Source organism: Colletotrichum costaricense, assembly GCF_030867565.1.
Source record: "Colletotrichum costaricense strain IMI 309622 chromosome Unknown Scaffold_10.1, whole genome shotgun sequence".
In the NCBI taxonomy this organism is placed as follows: domain Eukaryota; kingdom Fungi; phylum Ascomycota; class Sordariomycetes; order Glomerellales; family Glomerellaceae; genus Colletotrichum; species Colletotrichum costaricense.
In genome coordinates this window covers 863,470-882,703 of record NW_026848239.1, presented here as the reverse complement: position 1 = coordinate 882,703, position 19,234 = coordinate 863,470, and the positions used below count along the sequence as shown (strand labels likewise).

General features: G+C 50.7%; 8 protein-coding genes across 8 annotated transcripts; 4 read left to right on the top strand and 4 right to left on the bottom strand.

Annotated features, from left to right (window-relative positions):
- Positions 1-761: 761 nt before the first annotated feature.
- On the bottom strand, positions 762-2,674 carry CCOS01_09892 (ATP-dependent RNA helicase DBP9; the record flags this gene model as incomplete). Its single annotated transcript, XM_060458049.1, has 3 exons — positions 762-1,032; positions 1,112-2,334; positions 2,393-2,674. 3 exons carry the CDS (start codon positions 2,672-2,674, stop codon positions 762-764), a joined length of 1,776 nt encoding a protein of 591 aa, XP_060311214.1.
- A 653-nt stretch (positions 2,675-3,327) lies between these two features.
- Positions 3,328-5,427, top strand: CCOS01_09891 (heterokaryon incompatibility protein; the record flags this gene model as incomplete). The annotated part of the gene is made up of 2 exons (XM_060458048.1): positions 3,328-3,716; positions 3,801-5,427. 2 exons carry the CDS (start codon positions 3,328-3,330, stop codon positions 5,425-5,427), a joined length of 2,016 nt encoding a protein of 671 aa, XP_060311213.1.
- A 57-nt stretch (positions 5,428-5,484) lies between these two features.
- On the bottom strand, positions 5,485-7,458 carry CCOS01_09890 (lactose permease; the record flags this gene model as incomplete). The annotated part of the gene is made up of 7 exons (XM_060458047.1): positions 5,485-5,685; positions 5,759-6,189; positions 6,246-6,496; positions 6,548-6,699; positions 6,800-7,066; positions 7,120-7,232; positions 7,284-7,458. The coding sequence occupies 7 exons, from the start codon at positions 7,456-7,458 to the stop codon at positions 5,485-5,487; spliced, it is 1,590 nt and encodes a 529-aa protein (XP_060311212.1).
- A 2,617-nt stretch (positions 7,459-10,075) lies between these two features.
- CCOS01_09889 (uncharacterized protein) lies at positions 10,076-10,506 on the top strand (the record flags this gene model as incomplete). Its single annotated transcript, XM_060458046.1, has 3 exons — positions 10,076-10,125; positions 10,209-10,284; positions 10,348-10,506. The coding sequence occupies 3 exons, from the start codon at positions 10,076-10,078 to the stop codon at positions 10,504-10,506; spliced, it is 285 nt and encodes a 94-aa protein (XP_060311211.1).
- Positions 10,507-11,033: 527 nt separating this feature from the next.
- Positions 11,034-12,131, bottom strand: CCOS01_09888 (uncharacterized protein; the record flags this gene model as incomplete). Its single annotated transcript, XM_060458045.1, has 1 exon — positions 11,034-12,131. One exon carries the CDS (start codon positions 12,129-12,131, stop codon positions 11,034-11,036), a length of 1,098 nt encoding a protein of 365 aa, XP_060311210.1.
- Positions 12,132-13,388: 1,257 nt separating this feature from the next.
- On the top strand, positions 13,389-14,935 carry CCOS01_09887 (FMN-dependent dehydrogenase; the record flags this gene model as incomplete). The annotated part of the gene is made up of 3 exons (XM_060458044.1): positions 13,389-14,637; positions 14,700-14,773; positions 14,849-14,935. The coding sequence occupies 3 exons, from the start codon at positions 13,389-13,391 to the stop codon at positions 14,933-14,935; spliced, it is 1,410 nt and encodes a 469-aa protein (XP_060311209.1).
- A 207-nt stretch (positions 14,936-15,142) lies between these two features.
- CCOS01_09886 (UMTA) lies at positions 15,143-16,620 on the bottom strand (the record flags this gene model as incomplete). The annotated part of the gene is made up of 7 exons (XM_060458043.1): positions 15,143-15,182; positions 15,237-15,878; positions 15,947-15,987; positions 16,038-16,104; positions 16,161-16,295; positions 16,354-16,403; positions 16,522-16,620. 7 exons carry the CDS (start codon positions 16,618-16,620, stop codon positions 15,143-15,145), a joined length of 1,074 nt encoding a protein of 357 aa, XP_060311208.1.
- Positions 16,621-17,794: 1,174 nt separating this feature from the next.
- On the top strand, positions 17,795-18,751 carry CCOS01_09885 (uncharacterized protein; the record flags this gene model as incomplete). Its single annotated transcript, XM_060458042.1, has 1 exon — positions 17,795-18,751. The coding sequence occupies one exon, from the start codon at positions 17,795-17,797 to the stop codon at positions 18,749-18,751; it is 957 nt and encodes a 318-aa protein (XP_060311207.1).
- Positions 18,752-19,234: the final 483 nt, after the last annotated feature.

Here is a 19,234-nt window from a genome sequence, read left to right as displayed (position 1 = left end):
CGGAACCCTATGCGATTCGTCACTTTCGAGGCGCGGGGAGCTGCAATGAAGGGAGGTTCGCAAGGGCCGAGAGATGGGATGACTTTTCGACTCGTGCCGAAACACACCGTGTATGGCTCCAGCGCTCTATCTCCGTCTGAGCATGGACTTCGGCCGTTCCATTTTCTTCCCTCCCCGGGTTGTCAGCTTAGATCAGAAGCATCTTCGGACCACGCCCCGATGACATGCAGCAGGCCTAATGGCAGGTCAGTGTTCTGTTCTTTTTCAGCGTTCGGGGAGAATTTCTCTCTTGTCAGATCGGTTGAGCCGCGAGTGTAAAGGCTTGGCTTTGTGAACTAGGCCAACTATGGACTGAGAACCGAAAGACCAAGAGTTCGAGCACCTTAACTATATTTACTGAGGCTGTTCGTGATCTGTTCTTGACCTGGGATCCAATCGGATTGACAACAGAGAATGCGAGAGAATAAAGGACTCGTAGGTTTCCACGATCACATGAGATCGTCATAGCTCGGACGACTACATGTAGTCAACGCGCAGATCGACCCTGCGATAGCCGCGTGGCCAACGGCGCATTGGGAGCGGCAATGAATATGACGCAGATTGAGATACGGCCAGAACGGAACTCGCAGCTATCATTACCGGGGGGCTCGAACTCAGTCTCGCCTTCGATAAGGTACGTCGCGGTGAGAACATACAGGAAACAATGGGAGTCGCTATTAGTATCTAATTCCACCGGTTCCGGAAAAGATTGATGCTTTTACTCATTTTCTCCGTGCCTTGAAAGTCTTCAGAGGATTGACTTTTCTCGTTCCCACCTTCTTGCCTTTGCCGGGCTTGCTCTTATTCCTCCTCTGCTTGCCACCAATCTTTCGGAACGGCACCATACCGATGTCATTCTTTGTGAGTGACTCCTTGCCTTCCTTCGGCAACAGGTATTCAGGAACGTGCCGCAGGTGAGGCTGCTGCCTGGCTGTTCTCAACTCTCCGTCGTGTCTGAGGTGCTGCAACTCTGTTGGGTTCTCCTCAAAGTATCTATGATTGATTAGCTGATTAGCAAGGTTCAAGTCAAATCCCGCATTGGGCATGAGAAGCCTAGGCTGAACAAACATACCTCTTCAGCTTCTCGCTCTTGAGAATCTCCTGCTTCAATTCTCTCATACGCGCCTCACGAACTGCAACCTTGGTGACTGCTCTCAGAGCGTCATCCAGACGATACCTGAATGCATCCAGATGCTCCTTCTTGAAGTTGTAAGGCTTCACCTCCTTGCCTAGCTTCGCTTGTTGCTTCTTAATCCTGGCCAGGATCTTCTCGTCGTTCTCTGCGGTTTCTATGCTCGTGGGGACGTGCTTGCGGTACAACTCTTGAGGAACGTAGAATGACAGTGCCATGCCTGTCCGACCAGCGCGCGCTGTGCGGCCAATCCGATGTGTATATGATGATGCTGATGTCGGCAGGTCGAAATTGACCACGGCTGCCACATTCTTGAAGTCGATACCCCGGGAAACGCCAAACTCAGCGTCTCGCTTCGACTTGCGCTTCTTCTTGGAGTCCTTCTCCTTCTTCGCCTCTGATCCCTCTCCTTCTTCGGCATCCCTCTCCTCGGCGCCCATTGCGCTCTTCTCGTCGGACGCAATGATGATTTCGTAGACTCCACGGTTGAACTCCTCCAGCACGTGCGCTCTCGATGTGACGGGCAACTCCGAGTTCAGAATACAGCTGCGGACCTGGAACTGCTCGAGGAACAGCTTCAGGCGATATGAACGGTCGACGTCGTTTACGAAGATGAGACATTTGCCCTTGACAAGCTTCAGCTTAAAGATGATGAATGCCAACAGGAACTTCTCATCCTCTCCACAGCTGACAACGAATTGTGACAGATTGTCGTTCTCTGTCTCCTCCTCGTCAAGATCCAAGATGGTTGGCTTTCGTCCGAAAATTCCTCCAAGAGTAGTGACATCTGTAGACAACGTCGCGCTCATCAGCAAGAGCTGAACACCCTTGGGAAGCTTTCGGGCAATGTTCTCGAGGTCTTCATCGTAGCCGTATGACAGGATGAGGTCAGCCTCGTCGAGAACCAAGCACGCCAGATTATCGAGCGACATCGCATCGGAGGTGATGTTGCGCCATGCGGTAGCGGGTGTAGAGACTACGACATCGGGGAAGTTCGAAAGGAGGGAACGCTGAACCGCATCAGAAATCTTGTCGACGAGCTTGACTGCGTGGATGTCTTTTGCGCAGTATGCTGAGAACTGTTCGATCGCTTTGAGAACTTGGTCGGCAAGCTCACGGGTAGGGACGAGGATCAGGGCGGTGGTAGCAGGCGAAGAATCGGCCTAGAGTTTATAGCGGTTAGCAAGGTTCAGTTATTCCATTGTCAAAACTGCTACGTACAGCTTTGCGCTTCAGGATTCTCGATAGCACAGGCAGAACGTATGCAGCCGTCTTTCCGGAACCTGTGGGCGCCTTCGCGGCGACATCTTTGCCGTCCAAGGCCAATGGAATTGCCCTCTGTTGCACCGGGGTAGGGTCCTTGAAGCTCTCGGCAGCGACAGCCTGTACCAATCGAGTGTCGAGGCCCAGATCAGAGAAAGATAGTTCAGATGTAGAGGTTTCCGTCTTTGCGCGCTTCTCGCTCTCGGGCGCGGTCGCAGTCTCGTCGGCCTTTCTCTTCATCGTGGATATTGTTGTGTTGGAAAAGTATGATGTTCAAAGGAACCTGCAGCAAAAGTCCGCGACGCTGGCAATCCTGCCCAGATCAAAAAAAAAATCCAGATTGCGGCGGGGTGGGTCTTTGCTTATCTTATCAGGGCGCGTTAGCGTGGAAAATGGCTTATGTAAGGCAGGCTTTTTTTGGTGCGGGTACGTTCCTCTAGACTTAGCTCGCGCTTTAGCATCTCGGGGTTGTCACACTATTACCTCTCTACTTAATCCTATTAGAATTTGTTATTCTCTTTCATCACCTACTTTTCACTCTACTCAATAATATCGGGAGGATCTCAGTGTCTACGGTACTCCAAGATGACAGTGTCTACGACTCCTCCTCACAACTTGGCCGCCAGTTACTTAGTGGATTGCTCTCAGTCCAAAGGAGCCCGACAAAACTTGGCGTATTACCTGCATATTTAGGACATTTAGCGGTTCAATGACCAATAGGATCCTTGCTATGCACCCATTCCAAAGTCCCACTGACTGGCATGGTGTCAGCTGTTCGTGGCCGGGATGCTGGACCACGCTCACTTCACAACTTCATGCTTCCCGTGCCTTCTGTAAGGCAATCACTTCAACGTCTCGTCGACTAAGATATTGGGAGGACGTACGCCGCAATCATGTCCCTCTGCCAGATCTGTTCAACGCTCAACATTGAGCAGCTAGATGCCACAGATGTCCGCTTTCACCCCAGCCTGAAGGCCCTCCAGCAGAGTGCCGATGCGAAATGTCCCTTCTGCAACCTATGCTATACCCGCGTCATGGATGACATTCATCATAGCGTCACGGACGCCCTTCTCAATGATCAGATACCATCAGGCTACGAGGAAGAGACGTTTGTTCCGAGCATCTGGCTCCATGGCGAGGTGAGGCAAGGCAACCGCGGCGTCGGCCACCAGCTCCCGGGATGTGCCATATGGATCTCGTGCGGCAGAATGCATCCTGATGTCGGTATGGAAGAGACCAATCGCCCCGGGATGCCATTTGCCTCGCGTTTGTCTCTTTTCGCGTAAGACCTCCAAGTTCAAAGTTCTTTTAGTCCTTATTCTTGGGCCAGGACTTGGCACATTGCATGAGAACTGAACATTTGCAGAAGCCGTAAAACGCCAGCAGCCCGCAGATTCATCGAACGATACATCATTGCGGACCATGATCCTAACCTCTACATAGACCTAGCAGGTTGGCGTTTGAAAAAGTGCAAAGACTCTCACAAGCTCTGTACACCGAGGTCCTCGGAGATGCCAACTCGCGTCATTGAGGTTGGCCGCATCGGCGAAAAGCCGAGACTGATAGTCACGAGTGGCCTTAGGGAGCCATACATTGCTCTTTCCTATTGCTGGGGGCCCGGTAAAGATACGTTCACCCTAACGCATAAGACCAAAGATGAGCTTCTGGATGGCGTCACAGAAGAGAAGCTTACCCAGACTCATCGAGAGTCCATTCGATTCGCACGCACGCTCGGCATTGCGTATCTCTGGATCGACGCCCTTTGCATCATACAGGGCGATGCCGATGACTGGGCTTTCGAATCGCAACGTATGGCACACGTCTATGGCAACGCGGCTTTGACCATAATTGCCGGTCGTTCGGACGACGCGCGCAACGGCTTTCTCGCAAATGGACTTGATCAAAAAGTCCCTCCATGCACCTTGCCGCTGAGCCCAGACACCAAAGACACAATCGGCGTCTGTCTTCCGAGATCTACCCTCATCGGGCCAGTGTCCACGCGCGGGTGGTGTTTTCAGGAAGAAAAGCTCTCAACGCGGGCTATCATATTCGGCCAGGAACAGACCATCTACCAATGCCGAGAGGAAAAGAACTGGGAAGACGGCCAAGTCGATTTCCAAGACCTCAAGCCCACTTTTCTGACTCCTGGGTTCTCCAGGGGCGTCCCCCATTCCGCGGCTGATAAGGAGACCACCCTCTCAATGTGGTACGACTTCGTCGACTCGTTCACAATGAGAGCTCTATCGAACCCGCATGACGTGTTCGCCGCCATCGCGTCCATCGCGATTCTTGCGAAAGACGTGCTCAAGTCTCGCTATCTCGCGGGCATCTGGGAAGACGATCTGGTCAGAGGCTTGCTGTGGAAACCACGTAACCAAGTGCATGCGTTCTTCAACACCTCAGTGACGCGTCCGAAACCGACTCCATTTGCCCCAGCGCCGGTAATTCGCGCGCCGTCATGGTCCTGGGCGTCTGTAGAAGGTCCGCTTCGTCGCATTTACAATCCGAGAAAATCGAAACTCTTCCAGGACAGCAAATACGTCAAGATAAAACCCACGTTGGGAACCAGATGGACAGCCGCAGAAGACTGTGATGTGACTGTCCTTCACATGCCGTCTTGTACGCTGCAAATCTTGGGGCGCACGGCCAAGGCGACTCTGATCAAGACGGGCGTTGTCGAGTGGTTTGAGGCGGATAAGACAAGAAAGCGATGGCTACCTTACAAAAAGATGCTGCCCCACTCAGTCTTGCTCGTCTCGAACGGGCAAAAACCAGATACGACAGGCAACGGAGACAACGTCGTTGCTGTGGGGTGCTTTGATGTGCCAGAGGAAGCAGCGCAGTTCGAAGAGGTTTGGGGTCTTGGGCTGATTGACAAAGAGGGGTTGATCATTGTCCCGCACGAGGGCAAGTGGAAGCGGGCTGGGTGGTTCTGTTTGAGAGATGAATCTTGGCTTGAGAAGAAACCCGAGGTTGAGATAGATCTCGTCTGATTCGGGATGATCTAATGCAAGCCATGCCGCGGCTTATATTTCACGGAAGAACTTGTTTCAGGGCGCAGCCGTACTGGCCCTCATGATCACTTGCTGTCTCTTCTTTGCCTCTACCGAGGCCTTACGAGGGCTGTCTGCTTCGAACACTTCATCCAGCTCTTCCAGTGTGAAACCCTTGGTCTCAACAAAGAAGAAGTACATGAAAACCATTTCGAAACTGTCCCAGGCCACGAAGAAGACATAAAACCAGTACCCAATCTGTCAGTGATTGATTGCATCAGTACACCAGCACAGCATATCCCATCATGTCAGTATGCGGAGATGTACTCACATTCGAGAGCGCAATAGGCCCAACAAAAGTGTTGAGGAATCCCGCCGCACCTGCCGTAAGCTTGAAAGTCCCCATCGCCTTGGCACGCATCTTGTTGCTGACAACCTCGGCCGGGTAGATGGGCTGCATCGGCGTGAAGCCCGTGGCGAAGATGGCACCAAAGACAAAGATGAAGACGATGCTGACAGTGGACGCCATCTTATTGCCGTAGTCTGTGTAGGCTGCCGAGCAGCCGGCGACTAGGGCTAGGCAGACTGTCATACCTGCGGTGGTGGAAATGAGCATCTTGCGGCGACCGACAACGTCATGAAGACGGGAGCCCGCGGTCGAAAAGACCCAGCCAATGACGGAGTAGACGATATTGAGTATCAGTTTCGTGTTCGTATCGGTGATGCCGACGACCGCAAGCATGATGGGCAGGTAGTACGAGACTAGCATGTGTCAGTTGCTTCAGGAGACAAAAAGCCTGTTGCATCAAAGAACGCACTGATGTTGTTTCCACTGAACTGCCCAAACCAAGAAAACGCTACATTGAGCATAAGTCTGTACCTGCTAGACCGATTCTCGACGAGGACCCTCAAGTCGAAGAGATCTTTCCACGAAGGTACGTGGGCTGGATCAAGCGAGATAATCATTTCCTTCATCTGCAGGTCTACGAGAGGATGCTCGAGGTCCCCGTTGGTATGATAGATTGCGATGATACGTTTTGCCTCGTCATGTCGGTCCTTGGCGACGAGCCTGTAGTAGGGTCAGTCAAACCTTCGAGGTCGTGGTTGAGGGACAACTGACCATCGAGGAGATTCAGGGAAGAACTTGATCAAGACACACACAAGCCCAGGGCACACCATCTGAAGCCACAACGGTATTCTCCAATCCAAGTCTCCGCGATCACTCAAGTAGCGGTGGCACGCGTATACTGCCGATGTTGCCAATATTGAGCCCTACATGAAAAGGGTGACGGTTAGCACAAGCCTCAACAACTCATTTCAAGTCTCAGCCTCCCACTCCAGTCCCTCTCTTTATTGTTGAATTGTCACGTACCACGTTGTAAAAGGTGTTGTAGAGGCCTGCGACAGTGCCACGATATCGAGCAGGCGCGATCTCGACCAAGTAAAGGGGTGCAGACGTGTGAGCACAGGTAGCAAAGAACGACAAGATGAAGCGACCGCCAATAAACATGGGCAGACTCGTTGATAGTGCCGTTATTATTGCCCCGATGCAAACGCCCAAACAGCCGAAGAAGATGTGCCAGGTTCGACCGTACCAATCAGCCATCCAGATGAAGAGGGCACCACACATTTGACCGACCTTGACCCAATATTAGCAACCTTATTTCAATACGCTCTGCCACCGAATTGTACCTGAAAGATGGCGAACACGATGCCAGTGCTTGCGTTGCCCTTTGCAGGAAGCCCAAAGTACTCCGTGTAATTGGGTAATGCGTTGATGGACCCTAGAAGAGCGCTGTCATATCCTACGTCGAATTAGCTGTTGAAAATACAGTACGAGAGCGGAACTTCTCTACCATTCATGGTCGAACAGAAGAACAACACTGTGGCAAGGAGGTATAGCCTGATGTATCCGGGGCCTCGCGGGTCGGGTTTGTTTGTTGCCATGATCGTGGCATAGGTATCAACACCGGTGTCGGCATCGTCCAAGTGTTTAAGGACGGGGCCGTCCTTGGCGTTGTCCCTATCCATCGTGCAGGCAATCAATGGGGATGTCTTTCCGTGAGGCTCGAAGGGCACTGGGGCCTATCCGCCGAATTTTGCGAGATGTCACACTAGATCGTGGGAAACGATAATCCCAGGCTGTTCAGCCCACGAGATCCCAGGGACGGGAGGGGGTGGAGGAAGGAAGTTGACGATCCTGAAAGAGAGATCTAACAGCAAGTCGCTAATCGGGTGATCAAATGTCACAACATGGACTGCATATGACACTGATTGTAGCCGCAATCTGGCAACGACAGTGCCCCGGATTTTAACCAACCCCGGAAAGCATCGACGCTGGGTCCATGCGGGGATATAAATTGTCGGGTAAATACTGGGTCTGTGGCACCATTCTCCTTGTTCCCTGCTGGGCTAGGCAAGTGTGGCATGGATCGTAATGGACAATGTTCCAAAATAGCTCCCGGTATTGAGGAGAAAGTACTAGCTAGGCCTACTTACATACTTTTTATCCGGCATGTAGAGTACAGTGTCAGATCTCGTGCTGTGTGCTAATATGATCAGTCTAAGTCTGAAGTTGCGCACGAGCCCTCGCGATGGTCAACTCCGTTGCTATTAGTCGCACGTTGTTGACACTCATTGCAGGCGCTGGACTCTTCTAACCTTTCCAAAGTTTGTTTAAAAGAGCGAATATTGGCAATGTCAGAGGATAGTGCAACTATCAATGAATCGCAACAGACGGGACGCTCATCAGTGGCTTCTGGCACTTATGTGGACTCTTCATATTATCCCAAAGTCAGTGCGTACATGACTTGCTGCGAACGCGAGTGGCTCATGGACCAACAATGCCATTGCCGATCTCAGATCAGGGACTATTCAATTTCCCAGACTTCAACTAATGGGCCAGCCCCTTCATCAAGTCAGATTTTATGATGTCTTTTGAATGATGTCGTAGAGGAATTTGTTGAAGCCCCTGTTATTCAACACCCCATGATGTCTCACCAGATGGATCGCACCTTGTAAGTGCTGCTGCGTCGAAGCAACATCACCCACCAAGATCTGTCAGTTGTCGAAGTTCAGTTGAATGAATCCGAAATCCTCATGCGAATAGCATAGTTGTGCTGACTCACCTCATCTTGTGCCAGGAAAACAGCTATTGTGAAGATCGAATCACTAATCGGTGACCGCATTTTCAGGCATGAAATAGCATCCATGAACAGTCGCGCACAGGCGACTTTGTACTGTAAGGCGAGTTGTGTATAGTGTGGTTTCTGTTGCGGAAAACAATGCGACAAATGCCGGCTAGTTACGAGGAAGGGGCCATTTAGAACGCTGCTGCTGGTTGCGGCCAGCTGAATGAATTGATGGTTGAGACTCCTTGTGCAGCCATCCAGAGAACCACTCCGCAAGTGGGGAGGCCAGGATGGATGGACTCCGCTAAAGACCAGTGTCATTGAGGAGATGAAAGGGGCTCTCAAGTGGTTTCCCTGAGTCTCCGACTGATCATTACCTAATGCCAACGATTGAGTAATTAGATGAGACAAATCTACAGATTCAAGCTCTCAGAGTGCTCGTGTATGGTTGAAATCCGAGGGTGAATCCTCAATTATCACCTGGATGTCTGTGGCAAAAGTCATTCGCTTACAGCCAACACCTCACTCGTAATCACATAGGTTATCTACGTCCTGTTAATCTCTTTTGTAAACTCGCAACTTCCCTGAGTTGTCTAACAGTCCTCCACCATGACCATTGCCTGCCTTAGTTTCGAAACACTACAATACCATAGAAAGCTTCGTCTTATGAAAATTGTGTTGCGTTGTTTGTGAACCAAAGCTTGCAGTGGGTATGGAACGGCGCGCGTGACCTCGAAAAAATGTTGACATCTTCATTATGTCTGGCAACTGAAGAAAGACCCATTCAGTGGCAATGCTATTTGGGGGTCCCGAATCGCAAGGTCAGAGGGTGCGGTAGAAGTCAACACCGCTCCTCATCACCCCTTCCCCTGTTTCTGAGCGCATGGTTACCCGAACAAGCCTCAGACGAGTCATTGAAAGAGGCAGTGACTAACGCGGGAAGCCCGATTCCGCAGCAACTTGATGCTAAGCCTGTTCACTTGACAACTCACGATTGTTGTCTCGGTCTCGTGAGTTTGTCTGAGAGTCGGTTATAGGATACGTAGATAGTTGCTTAATTGACATAAGGTAGCCTAAAGCACGATCCTAACAGCTCACATCTCATAAAAAGAGCATCTTTTGTGGATGATACAAGCAGAGAGGGGCAAATGCGAGGGAGCACGGGCTTCAGCTCTAACGGCTATGACTTTCCGTACCTGGGGACTTTCGCTATCGCTTTCGCGACACCTTCACACTACTCTGTGGAGTTCACGCTGTACAACTTAGAAGAGGTCTGTAGATCTTGCCCCTGCCTTACTGAAAGGGCGGAGCGGATAGCGATGCCGACTTCAGGACCGCTCAGCCTTGTGTGTGTGTAAGTGATCAAGAACTCGCTATAAATGTCTATAGCATCCTCCTTCCAGTAAAGACATCACAACTCACATTCCAGATCAATCTTCACAATCACTTTGCCAACTCTTCATACTTTACAGAAACTCCTGTCTTTAAGATCAATCGCCCACTCACCAACCCTCAAGATGCAGTTCTCTACCATCATGACCACTTTTTTCCTGGCTGCTGCGACCAGGTAAGTCAACCCAGTAGATACAATCAAAACCACACTGTTGGGTTCGTTGAATGTCTTGTTCAATCATTTGCTAACAGTGACAGCGTTGCCGCCAAGAAGCACTCCGAGCTCCACTGCATCACCGCCAGTGGTAGCGGCCAGTTCATCGTCGGCTTGCCCGTAAGCTCGCACTCCAAATTCATCAGATAGAAGTTAAGCGCAACGGAGCTGACAAAATGATAGAACAACGACGTGACCAGAAAGACTTGCCCCGGCTTCTGCTCTGACTGCGTCCTCTCCAACAGTGGAACCACCATCACCTGCAAGTCTCCCGGCAAGTTGATGGAGGGCGGCGACTTCTCCGACGCCTGCATCAAGAACGGTGGATCCGGCAGCGAGTAATTCGCCGCAACTTACGTGTGAAGCGGCGACTGTAGGCCAGTGCCAGGAGTTAGGTTCTTTCACTCATTCATTACATCCAACATGATCCACGAGTTATCAAGTTGTAAATGGTGTCGATCTCGAACTGAAATCAGGACGATAGAAGTGTTATGGGTATCTCGTTCAATAAAAGCTCTGCCTACATGTTCTACTAGCAGCGGATTTAACTCATTGAATGTTCTGATCTTGTTGTGTATAATTAGTTCTTCGATTTTAGGGTAGGTATGCTTATCGAAATTTCCATTTCAGAACCGGTGATATACGAACTGTTTCTCGCCGACCTCTTGGGTGAACAAGATCTTTGTTGCCACATTGTGTAACTCGGGTGCCTTTCTTGGAACCTCACGCAAGAGAGCTTTGATTTTGACGTTATTATGACGGCGGATTGAGAAGAGAGTTTCATTTGATATTACCAAGGATCAGTACCAGTCATCCTTCAGGCCGCTGTGTCCTTCTGCTTCACAAACGCAACTGCGATTAGAGATGCTTCATCTATGACAAGACGGATCCCCGCTCAACGCCCTGTTGATGCCGTAGAATCGATACTGAGCCAGCGGCGCTTTTGGCCAATTGGGTAGCTTTTTGCCGCTCTGGTCGCGGAAGACCGCATCAGGATGGACATCCAGTATGATGTAGTCATCGCTGAGGAATTCAATATTCAACTCCCGAGCCCCATCCTTTCTATCCGTGGGGATCTTGTAAGTTCCTGTTCTTTGAGGGCACTTGAATGATTCAAAATCCAGTCGGATGTCATCGTCAGGGTCTTCTGCGCAATCTATGGCTAGACCCCCTGACAAAACCCTGTCAACCTTCAATTCCGTTGTTCCTCTGAGCGACGGGTATTTCATGGCGCGGACTGAGTTCATGTCGGTGAAGTCGATTATCCTAGACACTCGAATACCATCTGGATCCAAGGGAGCTGCGTAGTCCTCGGAAAGCAAGTCGAACTGCGATAAAATGTTACGGCTCATGTAGTAGAGAGGTTTTGCTTCGTCTCTCGTTCCGTTTCGTATCAGAGCGTCGATGGCCAACTTGACTCTCTTGAGTTTGTCATTATTTTGCCGGGCCATACGTTCCATCCTCATCTTTTCTTCAATCTTGTAATGTTTACTGGTTTCGGGGAGCCATTCGCGCTTGAACATCGCTCGTTGGTATTTTGCTTCGCGGAAAAGCCTTTCTTCTTTGTCATCGCCCGTGTACTCTCGCCAGATGGGCGTCTCACACTCACAATCAGAACCATCTTCTTCGTAAGTACACTCCCCCTTTGAGGACTCAATGTCAGAAAGATCTTCTGCAAAGGCTCTGCGATCGTGATCCTCGACCGACCAATCTAGCCATTTCATGTGACGAAAGAACCATTCTGGGCGATTCTTAGGGTTGTATTGTGGCCGCGTGTATGCCTTTGAAAATGGACCCTTATGCTTTCTTTGGTGTTGATTCTGTTGTTGCTTTGATGTATGCTCCTGCTTTTGCGCCTCTTGCCTTAGTTGATGTAGTCTTTGCTGTACCTGGCGATACTGCTCCTCCTCCTGTTGCTGGTGAGCCTCCAATCGTTTTGTCTTCCTTCGTCTCTGCCCCCTACCCATATTGGAAGTAAGTACGCAGGTAATTGCGAGAACCAGAAAATATCAGATGGGAGTTAGAGTGTGTGCCAGAAGTGTAAGACTATATCAGTGTGTAGGAAAAGGATAAAATCGTTGTATCTGAAGTCACAATCCTGTTGGGCCTCTCCTTCAGTTGCCTAGCAACTGGAGCCTCAGAAAGGGGTTGGAGATTTAAAGTGGAACTCTGAAATTATATCACGTTATCTCGGCGCATTCGGTCAAGACATTTGCCAATCCTTTGATTCAGTGGGTAAAATCAATCATCGTGCACATTATTGAGGGTGAAAGAGTTATCTCAAGCCATATTCCCGGCCATTTCTCTTGTGCTAAGAGAAAAATTGGTGGGTTGCAACCGGTGTGCTACAGCCTGCGCCGCGACTCACTGACCAGCCCGACCAAGTCCCCACAAGCGAGTCTTCTTACACCGACAGCATCCATAAGGCAACGTCGAGTTGCAACTTCATACGTGGATTGACTCAGTACATGTCTCACTAAATTCCCTAAGCTGCTTGTGCCTTGGATGCAGGTCGAGCTCACGAGATTGTTAGTAGCTTGCTAGAGCAGATGTAGGATGGAAACTGGACAACTTGTGGTCGGTGAGACAGTGAGACTAAGCTTCCTCTTCTCGAACCTCAGAGGGTCTACTCATTCCTTCTACTAGTTCAAAGCCTCCATTGAATCATTCGCCGGTTTCGAGCAAGGATTCAACTGGTTTCTCTACCGCATCTGCGGATACTGCTGTACCAATGGTGAGTCCAGACTCCGGAGTGAGGATTTGGGGTTGACCAAGATGGTGGGGAGAAAGGTGGATTCAACTGCGGAGAGCTTGGGGAACGTGCCACATCCCACCGGGGATATGAAAGCCCGCATCCAGAAGAGGCAAATGGGATCATAAACTCCCGACCGAGTGCATATGTGGGTATCGTGAGATACATGCCACAGACCACCCAGAGGTACCAGGTGAAAGAGGTTCCGCATTGTGCCTTGTCACTTCAGCGGATCGTGACACCAACCTGCAAGAATCTAGCAGTCCCATGCTGTGCTATTGATCTCATTCATCTGTAGAAGCAAACGATGTTTGAAGCGACCCTTCTGTATTCATGATGAGTCGAACGTGGCCGCTCTCCGAAGGTGCCTTCCTCGTGCGTCATGACGGAACAATACAATGCTAAGAGTTCACAGTCCGCCGACATCGAACTATTGATGATTGTTGGATGGCCATTCATGGCGTAGTCTACGATGTGCGTTTTCTGGCCCTCTTACAAGAATCACAAAACTCACCATAGGCGGCAGATCACATCATTCCTCCCCAATCACCCGGGTGGTAAAGCCATTCTCCTAAAGAATGCAGGCAAAGATGCTAGCGAAGCGTTTGATGCCGTCCACCCAGTTGAGGTCTTGGAAGAGTATCTCCGGCCTGGCCAGATCATGGGAACATTTGAAGTCACAGAAATGGGAGGCAGGCTGCAATCAGACATGTCACCTCCGGACGCACTCGCGAACCCATCGCCATCACCAGATAAGTCAGATGACGTACCTCCAGTGTCTCAGATCCTGAGTATCGCCGAAATGGAGCATTATGCCTTGCAGAAGATGAGCCCGAAAGCCATCTCGTACTACGCCTCAGGAACCGATGACGAGGTCACTAAAGTTGGGAATGGCACCATCTTCCGTTCCATTCTCCTGCGGCCACGGGTCTTTGTTGATTGTACCCGGTGCTCCTTATCGACGAACCTCCTTGGAAATGCAGTCGGCATGCCAATCTACGTTTCGCCCGCAGCCATGGCCAAATTGGCGCACCCAATAGGCGAGGCCGGCATTGCAGCAGCGAGCTCCAAGTTCAAGGGCTTGCAGATCATCAGCAAGAATGCTTCAATGTCTCCCTCAGCAATTGTCCAGGCCGGCCCCGACGCGACTTTCGCATGGCAGCTCTACGTTCTGAAGGATATCGAAGCGACCGAGAGGACATTAGCACAGATTCGAGCCGTTCCCCAAATCAAATTCATCGTGCTCACACTAGACGCTCCATTCCCCGGCAAACGAGAAGCAGACGAGCGATTCAAGATGGCAGAAGTTGCGGGAGGCGCCCCGCCGGGTGTATGGGGCACGGAGTCGGGACTCACGTGGAAGAAGACGCTTGCCTGGCTCGCCAAGCATACGAATCTCCCGATAGTGTTGAAAGGCATTCAGACACACGAGGATGCGTATACGGCGACCTTATTTCCGAGCGTAAAGGGTATCATTATCTCGAATCATGGTGGACGGGCTCTGGATACGACAATGACGCCTGTACAAGTGCTTCTGGAGATTCGGAAATTCTGTCCAGAGGTGTTTGACAAGATCGATGTTCTCATCGATGGAGGTATCAAAAGAGGTACAGACGTCGTCAAAGCTCTGGCCCTGGGAGCCAAGGGTGTCGGCATTGGAAGGGCGGCGCTGTACAGCCTAGCTGTTGGGGGACAAGCGGGTGTTGAAAGGGCATTGCAAAGTAAGTTCAACCTCATCGCCAGATTCATCCTTCGCGAATCGTAAGCTGAAGTGGTTCTATAGTTCTTGCAGATGAGACCGTCACCGCAATGAGACTGCTTGGTGTTGAGCGTGTGGATCAACTTGGACCAAGACATGTAAGTTCAGAGTCGCCCACCTTGATTCTATCGTCGATGATGGCGACATTTCTGACATTGTTGCTATTACCTTAGATCAACACGAATGGTTTGCAAGCGCAGCTTTACGGTGGACCGTCCGGCCTCGAAGCGATAGATACAGAGCTGAAGTCAAAGTTGTAAAATTTGTATTGCAAAACATCAAGGGGCAAAGTCGAAGAAAGTTGAGGCTTGGTTGAACAGACAAGGCCTATATTTGTCACCCCTATCTATCTCTCAATTCGTTACGAAGGAGGTGCTGTGAGACCTACTCAATCTGACCACCCTACTCGATGCTAGCCGTGGTCAACAAAGCTGTCAAATAGTGGGAAACGCATTGAAAAGCCCAAGCTAAGATGATCCCTCAGGTTTGCGTCCGTACACGTTTTGCCTATCTCATGTCAGCAGAGCCTTGTCTAGACCACAGAAACCATGACCAACTCACAAGTATATGACCGTCTGGAGCTTAGGGTCCTTGAGAGCTTTGCGTGCCTCGGCAACGAACACCCCCGCCGATATGCTATCCCAGTCCATCACCTGAGTCAACAGAAACATGGAAAAGCCTTCGAGAGACTGGTCGTGAAACTCCAGGTTGCAGATGCCAACCTCTTTCAGCGTGTGGTCCTTGGGCCAACCCCCAATAGGCACAGGCCAGCTCTTCTCGACAACGTCGACGAAGCCGGCGTCCCTCATAGCATCGGCGATTTTGTGGCCCCCTCGTGACTGATCCATGGACTTGCCGAGGCGGTTTGCAGCCTCGAAAAAGATCTTGCCCCACCTGCGGTAGACGTGGTCTTCTGGGAGACTGTCCCCATACGCTTGAGAGCGGAACTCAATGTCAAAATCCTTCATCTCAAAGTATCCCCCAGGCTTGAGGTGATCGTAGATTTGTTTGTAGAAAGCAGGCCAGTCAGAGATGCAAGCCTCCATGTGGCGGAGATGAATGAAATCGAAATCAGGAGTCCATGTCCATGGCTGTTCGACATCGTCGATTTGAAACTTGCAATTGGGCGGCACCCAGCCAGGCTGGATAGGCGAGATGTCGACACCCGTTACTTCGGAAGACGGGAACTCATCAGCGAAGTCACTGCGTCCCTGTCAGTTTTGGCTTGGTGCAAGAGAGGCATTTCAGGTGGAATGAATCAATGAACTTACATTGCCCAGATACCAGTACCGGTTCCTAAGTCGAGGACCTTCTGCTCAATTCTTCAGAACCGTATCTTGACTGGAGATGGAAGCTTCTTACCAACGGTCCATCCCCGAGCGGTGAAAGAAAAAGCTTGTCGCCGAGGAGTAGCGTTTCCCAGTAATGCCTTCAAGAGCGTGAATTAGCCAATTGAGGATTTCAAGGAAGTTCCCTGCTACTCACGCGAGATCAAGGCCCTCATTTTGCTGCTCGTCGTTCGGACCCCAGTAGTCGGCCTTTTGCGTATAAGTACGACCATGAATTCTGCGGTATTCGGTGATGCTCTCGGTTAGCGATGCAGTCGACTGAGTCGTAACGCTTTGCCCGCCTCTGTTAGTGTTGCGTCTCGCTTGGAATTTGGGAATCGAGCACAAACCTCTCTGTGTCCGCCAAAGAATCATGATCATCGGCTGCGACAATAGGATTCTAGCACTCAATGACTTGTCAGTATACCGATACTTTCCCGCCACACTCAGGGCAAGTTCCTCCAGAAACTAAAGTCACAAGCCCTAAAATAGTTTGAGTTTCGCGCGAAGGCTCTCACAGGGTCGTTCGCTGCTACCGCAGGCTCAATCGCGGCCGCAGCCGGTGAAGCTGTAGGAGCAGTCGCAGGAGCGGCGCTGGGCTGAGTTGAGGCATTCATTTTATGTTTAATCACGTCAACGTCGTATCCGGGAGGATAGGTGTAGATGTGACCGTCGAAGAGACTCCAATGCCAACGCCGAGAAGATCAGGACATTGGAATAATCGATTATCATGACGGAAAGAGGCGAATTTACCCCTCTCTCCATCGGAGGAAACTACCCGTTGTTGGTTGTTGTGTCTTGGCGGAATCCTCATCTCGAATGGAAATAACCCACCATACCCTTGGGACGATCACCAACCAACGAACCAGCGCTTTCACACCACTGTGCTTAAGAACTCGTCGCTAACCCCGATCCAGGGGTCTTCACCGATCTCCTAACTCTAAGTAAGCACATTGAATGGTCGGCGCCATTGTCGTCCACGTAGAGAATACGGGACGAGCCAGCGTTTCCACAATACCCCGAGGGATAATTGCCACGCTTTAGGCGCAATATTTGATCTGTCTAGAAATCCGAAATCTTGTTGGCAGAATTAGGACGATTATCAAATTGATCACAGCGCGTAAATGAATACAGGCCGTTGCCGTCAAGTGTCAGATACTCAACACGCGATGCCCTTGATGTGCGTGAACACGCACGTCTGGCACTTCCGCTCTCAAATCAGCCCTCATTCATAACTTGACCTCAGAACGAACAACTTGGAGATTATCTCGTTCAGGCTCTTAGATACCGGTGCTTAGATACCGGTGAGCGAGTCAGTTGTGCAACAATGGAGTCTCTCCGACGGGCATTCAGGAACCCGAGCTCACATACAATTTCACTCATGCTGATGGTCAAGTGATGAACTGCTTCTTGCTCTGGAAAGTTCGAGGGGCAAGACGCGACCGAACCATGCAACCGAACAGGTCGAATCCTAAGAAATTGCGATGTATTGAAGGGCTAGATCCTCATTCAAGAACCATAATTGACAAAATGTCGATGATGCTTCTTTTCGCTAGAATCACTATAGACGCTGACATGATTATGAACAGGTTCCAAAACCTCTTAATTGCTCTTGCGGGGCGTCTGACCTTGATCAGGAGGTGGAATTAGGCGGCAGCCTTCAGTCAAATCCACGATGACTTCTAGGCAGCCATAACCACTGGCTAAGAGAGCCAACAAACATCTGTTTTCTGTTTTCTTGTTCATATCAGTAATTTCCCTCTTAGCATCAAGCCAGCATTTCTCACCGCCATGTGTCACCACTGCTTCGACAACAAGCGTCAAGACAGCGCTCCTCCGAGCATGCGATCAAAAGACGTCGCTCGCCGAAGATTAGAAGAAGCAGCTCGCTTAGAAAGAGAAAGAGCCGAAGAAGACGAAGATGAAGAGGAAAAGGAAGAGAAGAGGCGTCTACCAAACAAGACATGTATTCAAGCCGCACCCAGTCACGATGGCGCTCCAATCTTTGCCGCCTACCAGATCCATGACGACACCCCTGAATCCGACGTAACCGCGCTTCGAGCTCTACGTCCATCATTTGGTTTCGTTGTGTACGACACGACGGAGACTGCCCGTCCCACCCGTAGCGCTCAGCTTGCCAGCGCCCTGTTTGACCACACCAAGACGAAGCGGACGAAGATCCGCTACGGAGCGGATCGCATCGAGGTCATCACACTGCCCCTGCCCATCACTCTCTCCCTCGACCAGCGCGTGGAGACTTGTACGCGCCATTATGATGCCGAGTACCGAAGCCGTTTGCGCATCGCTGACAAGGCCGAGGCCGCTTCGTGGTTCCTCGCCGAGCGTATCATGGATCGACATTTTGCGCGTAGGGCTTTCATAATTGATCGTATCAAGGAGGACGGAGACGGAGACGAGGACGAGTCCGCCGCGATGGCCTCATGGAAGGAGTCGCTCAGCAATGTGGATCAAGAGCTCAAGGCCGTGATGCAGCCTGACCTGAGCAATACCGGGAGCTTTATCGAGATCAATTGGCAACCACGCAAGGGGATATGGAACTTTTGGAACCGTGAAAATTGCGGCCCTGGAGATAGGATGTCCTCTTGCCGCTTCGGGTTCGAAGCTTTCGGAGACAGATTTGAGGAGATGAGGGATGCTATCGAAGTGTTTTACAACCATTTCGTTCCAGATGGCATACTCGATCGACGGGTAGATCAGGCTCGGGCGGCTCGACTCGTAGCCTTGTAACCATCGGACGTTGGCCGGAGAGTTCTTGCAAGGGAAATGAATAACGATAGATTAAATTCCAGGCAGCAGTCAGTTCAAGCCCGCCATCGCCTTATTCGGCATTTAGAACGCAAGGAAACGGAAGTCGAGGCCCATATTAACTGTCCGCATTGACAAAATCGGAAGCTCAAGGTGGGTTGTCACTTCTTGTCTTTCATTCACTTTGACCAATATGTGTGACTGGCAAAGGATGGGCCTTATCCTGGTCATTCGATTGCTAATGATCCTTTACGATTCGAAAAGTGTTGACAGACCGTTGATCGAATCCCACAGATCCCTTCATCACCCACGAATGCCTCTCGCATTTTGCTAGCCAGCTAAAATCTAGTGAAGGTGCCCAATGTTTTGGTTTACTATTCTTCGGCGCATCTAGCGTTCGGCATCCAAGTGCCGCTTCGCTAGCTTCATCACTACCCTACTTAGATCATTCGCACTTAGCGTCGT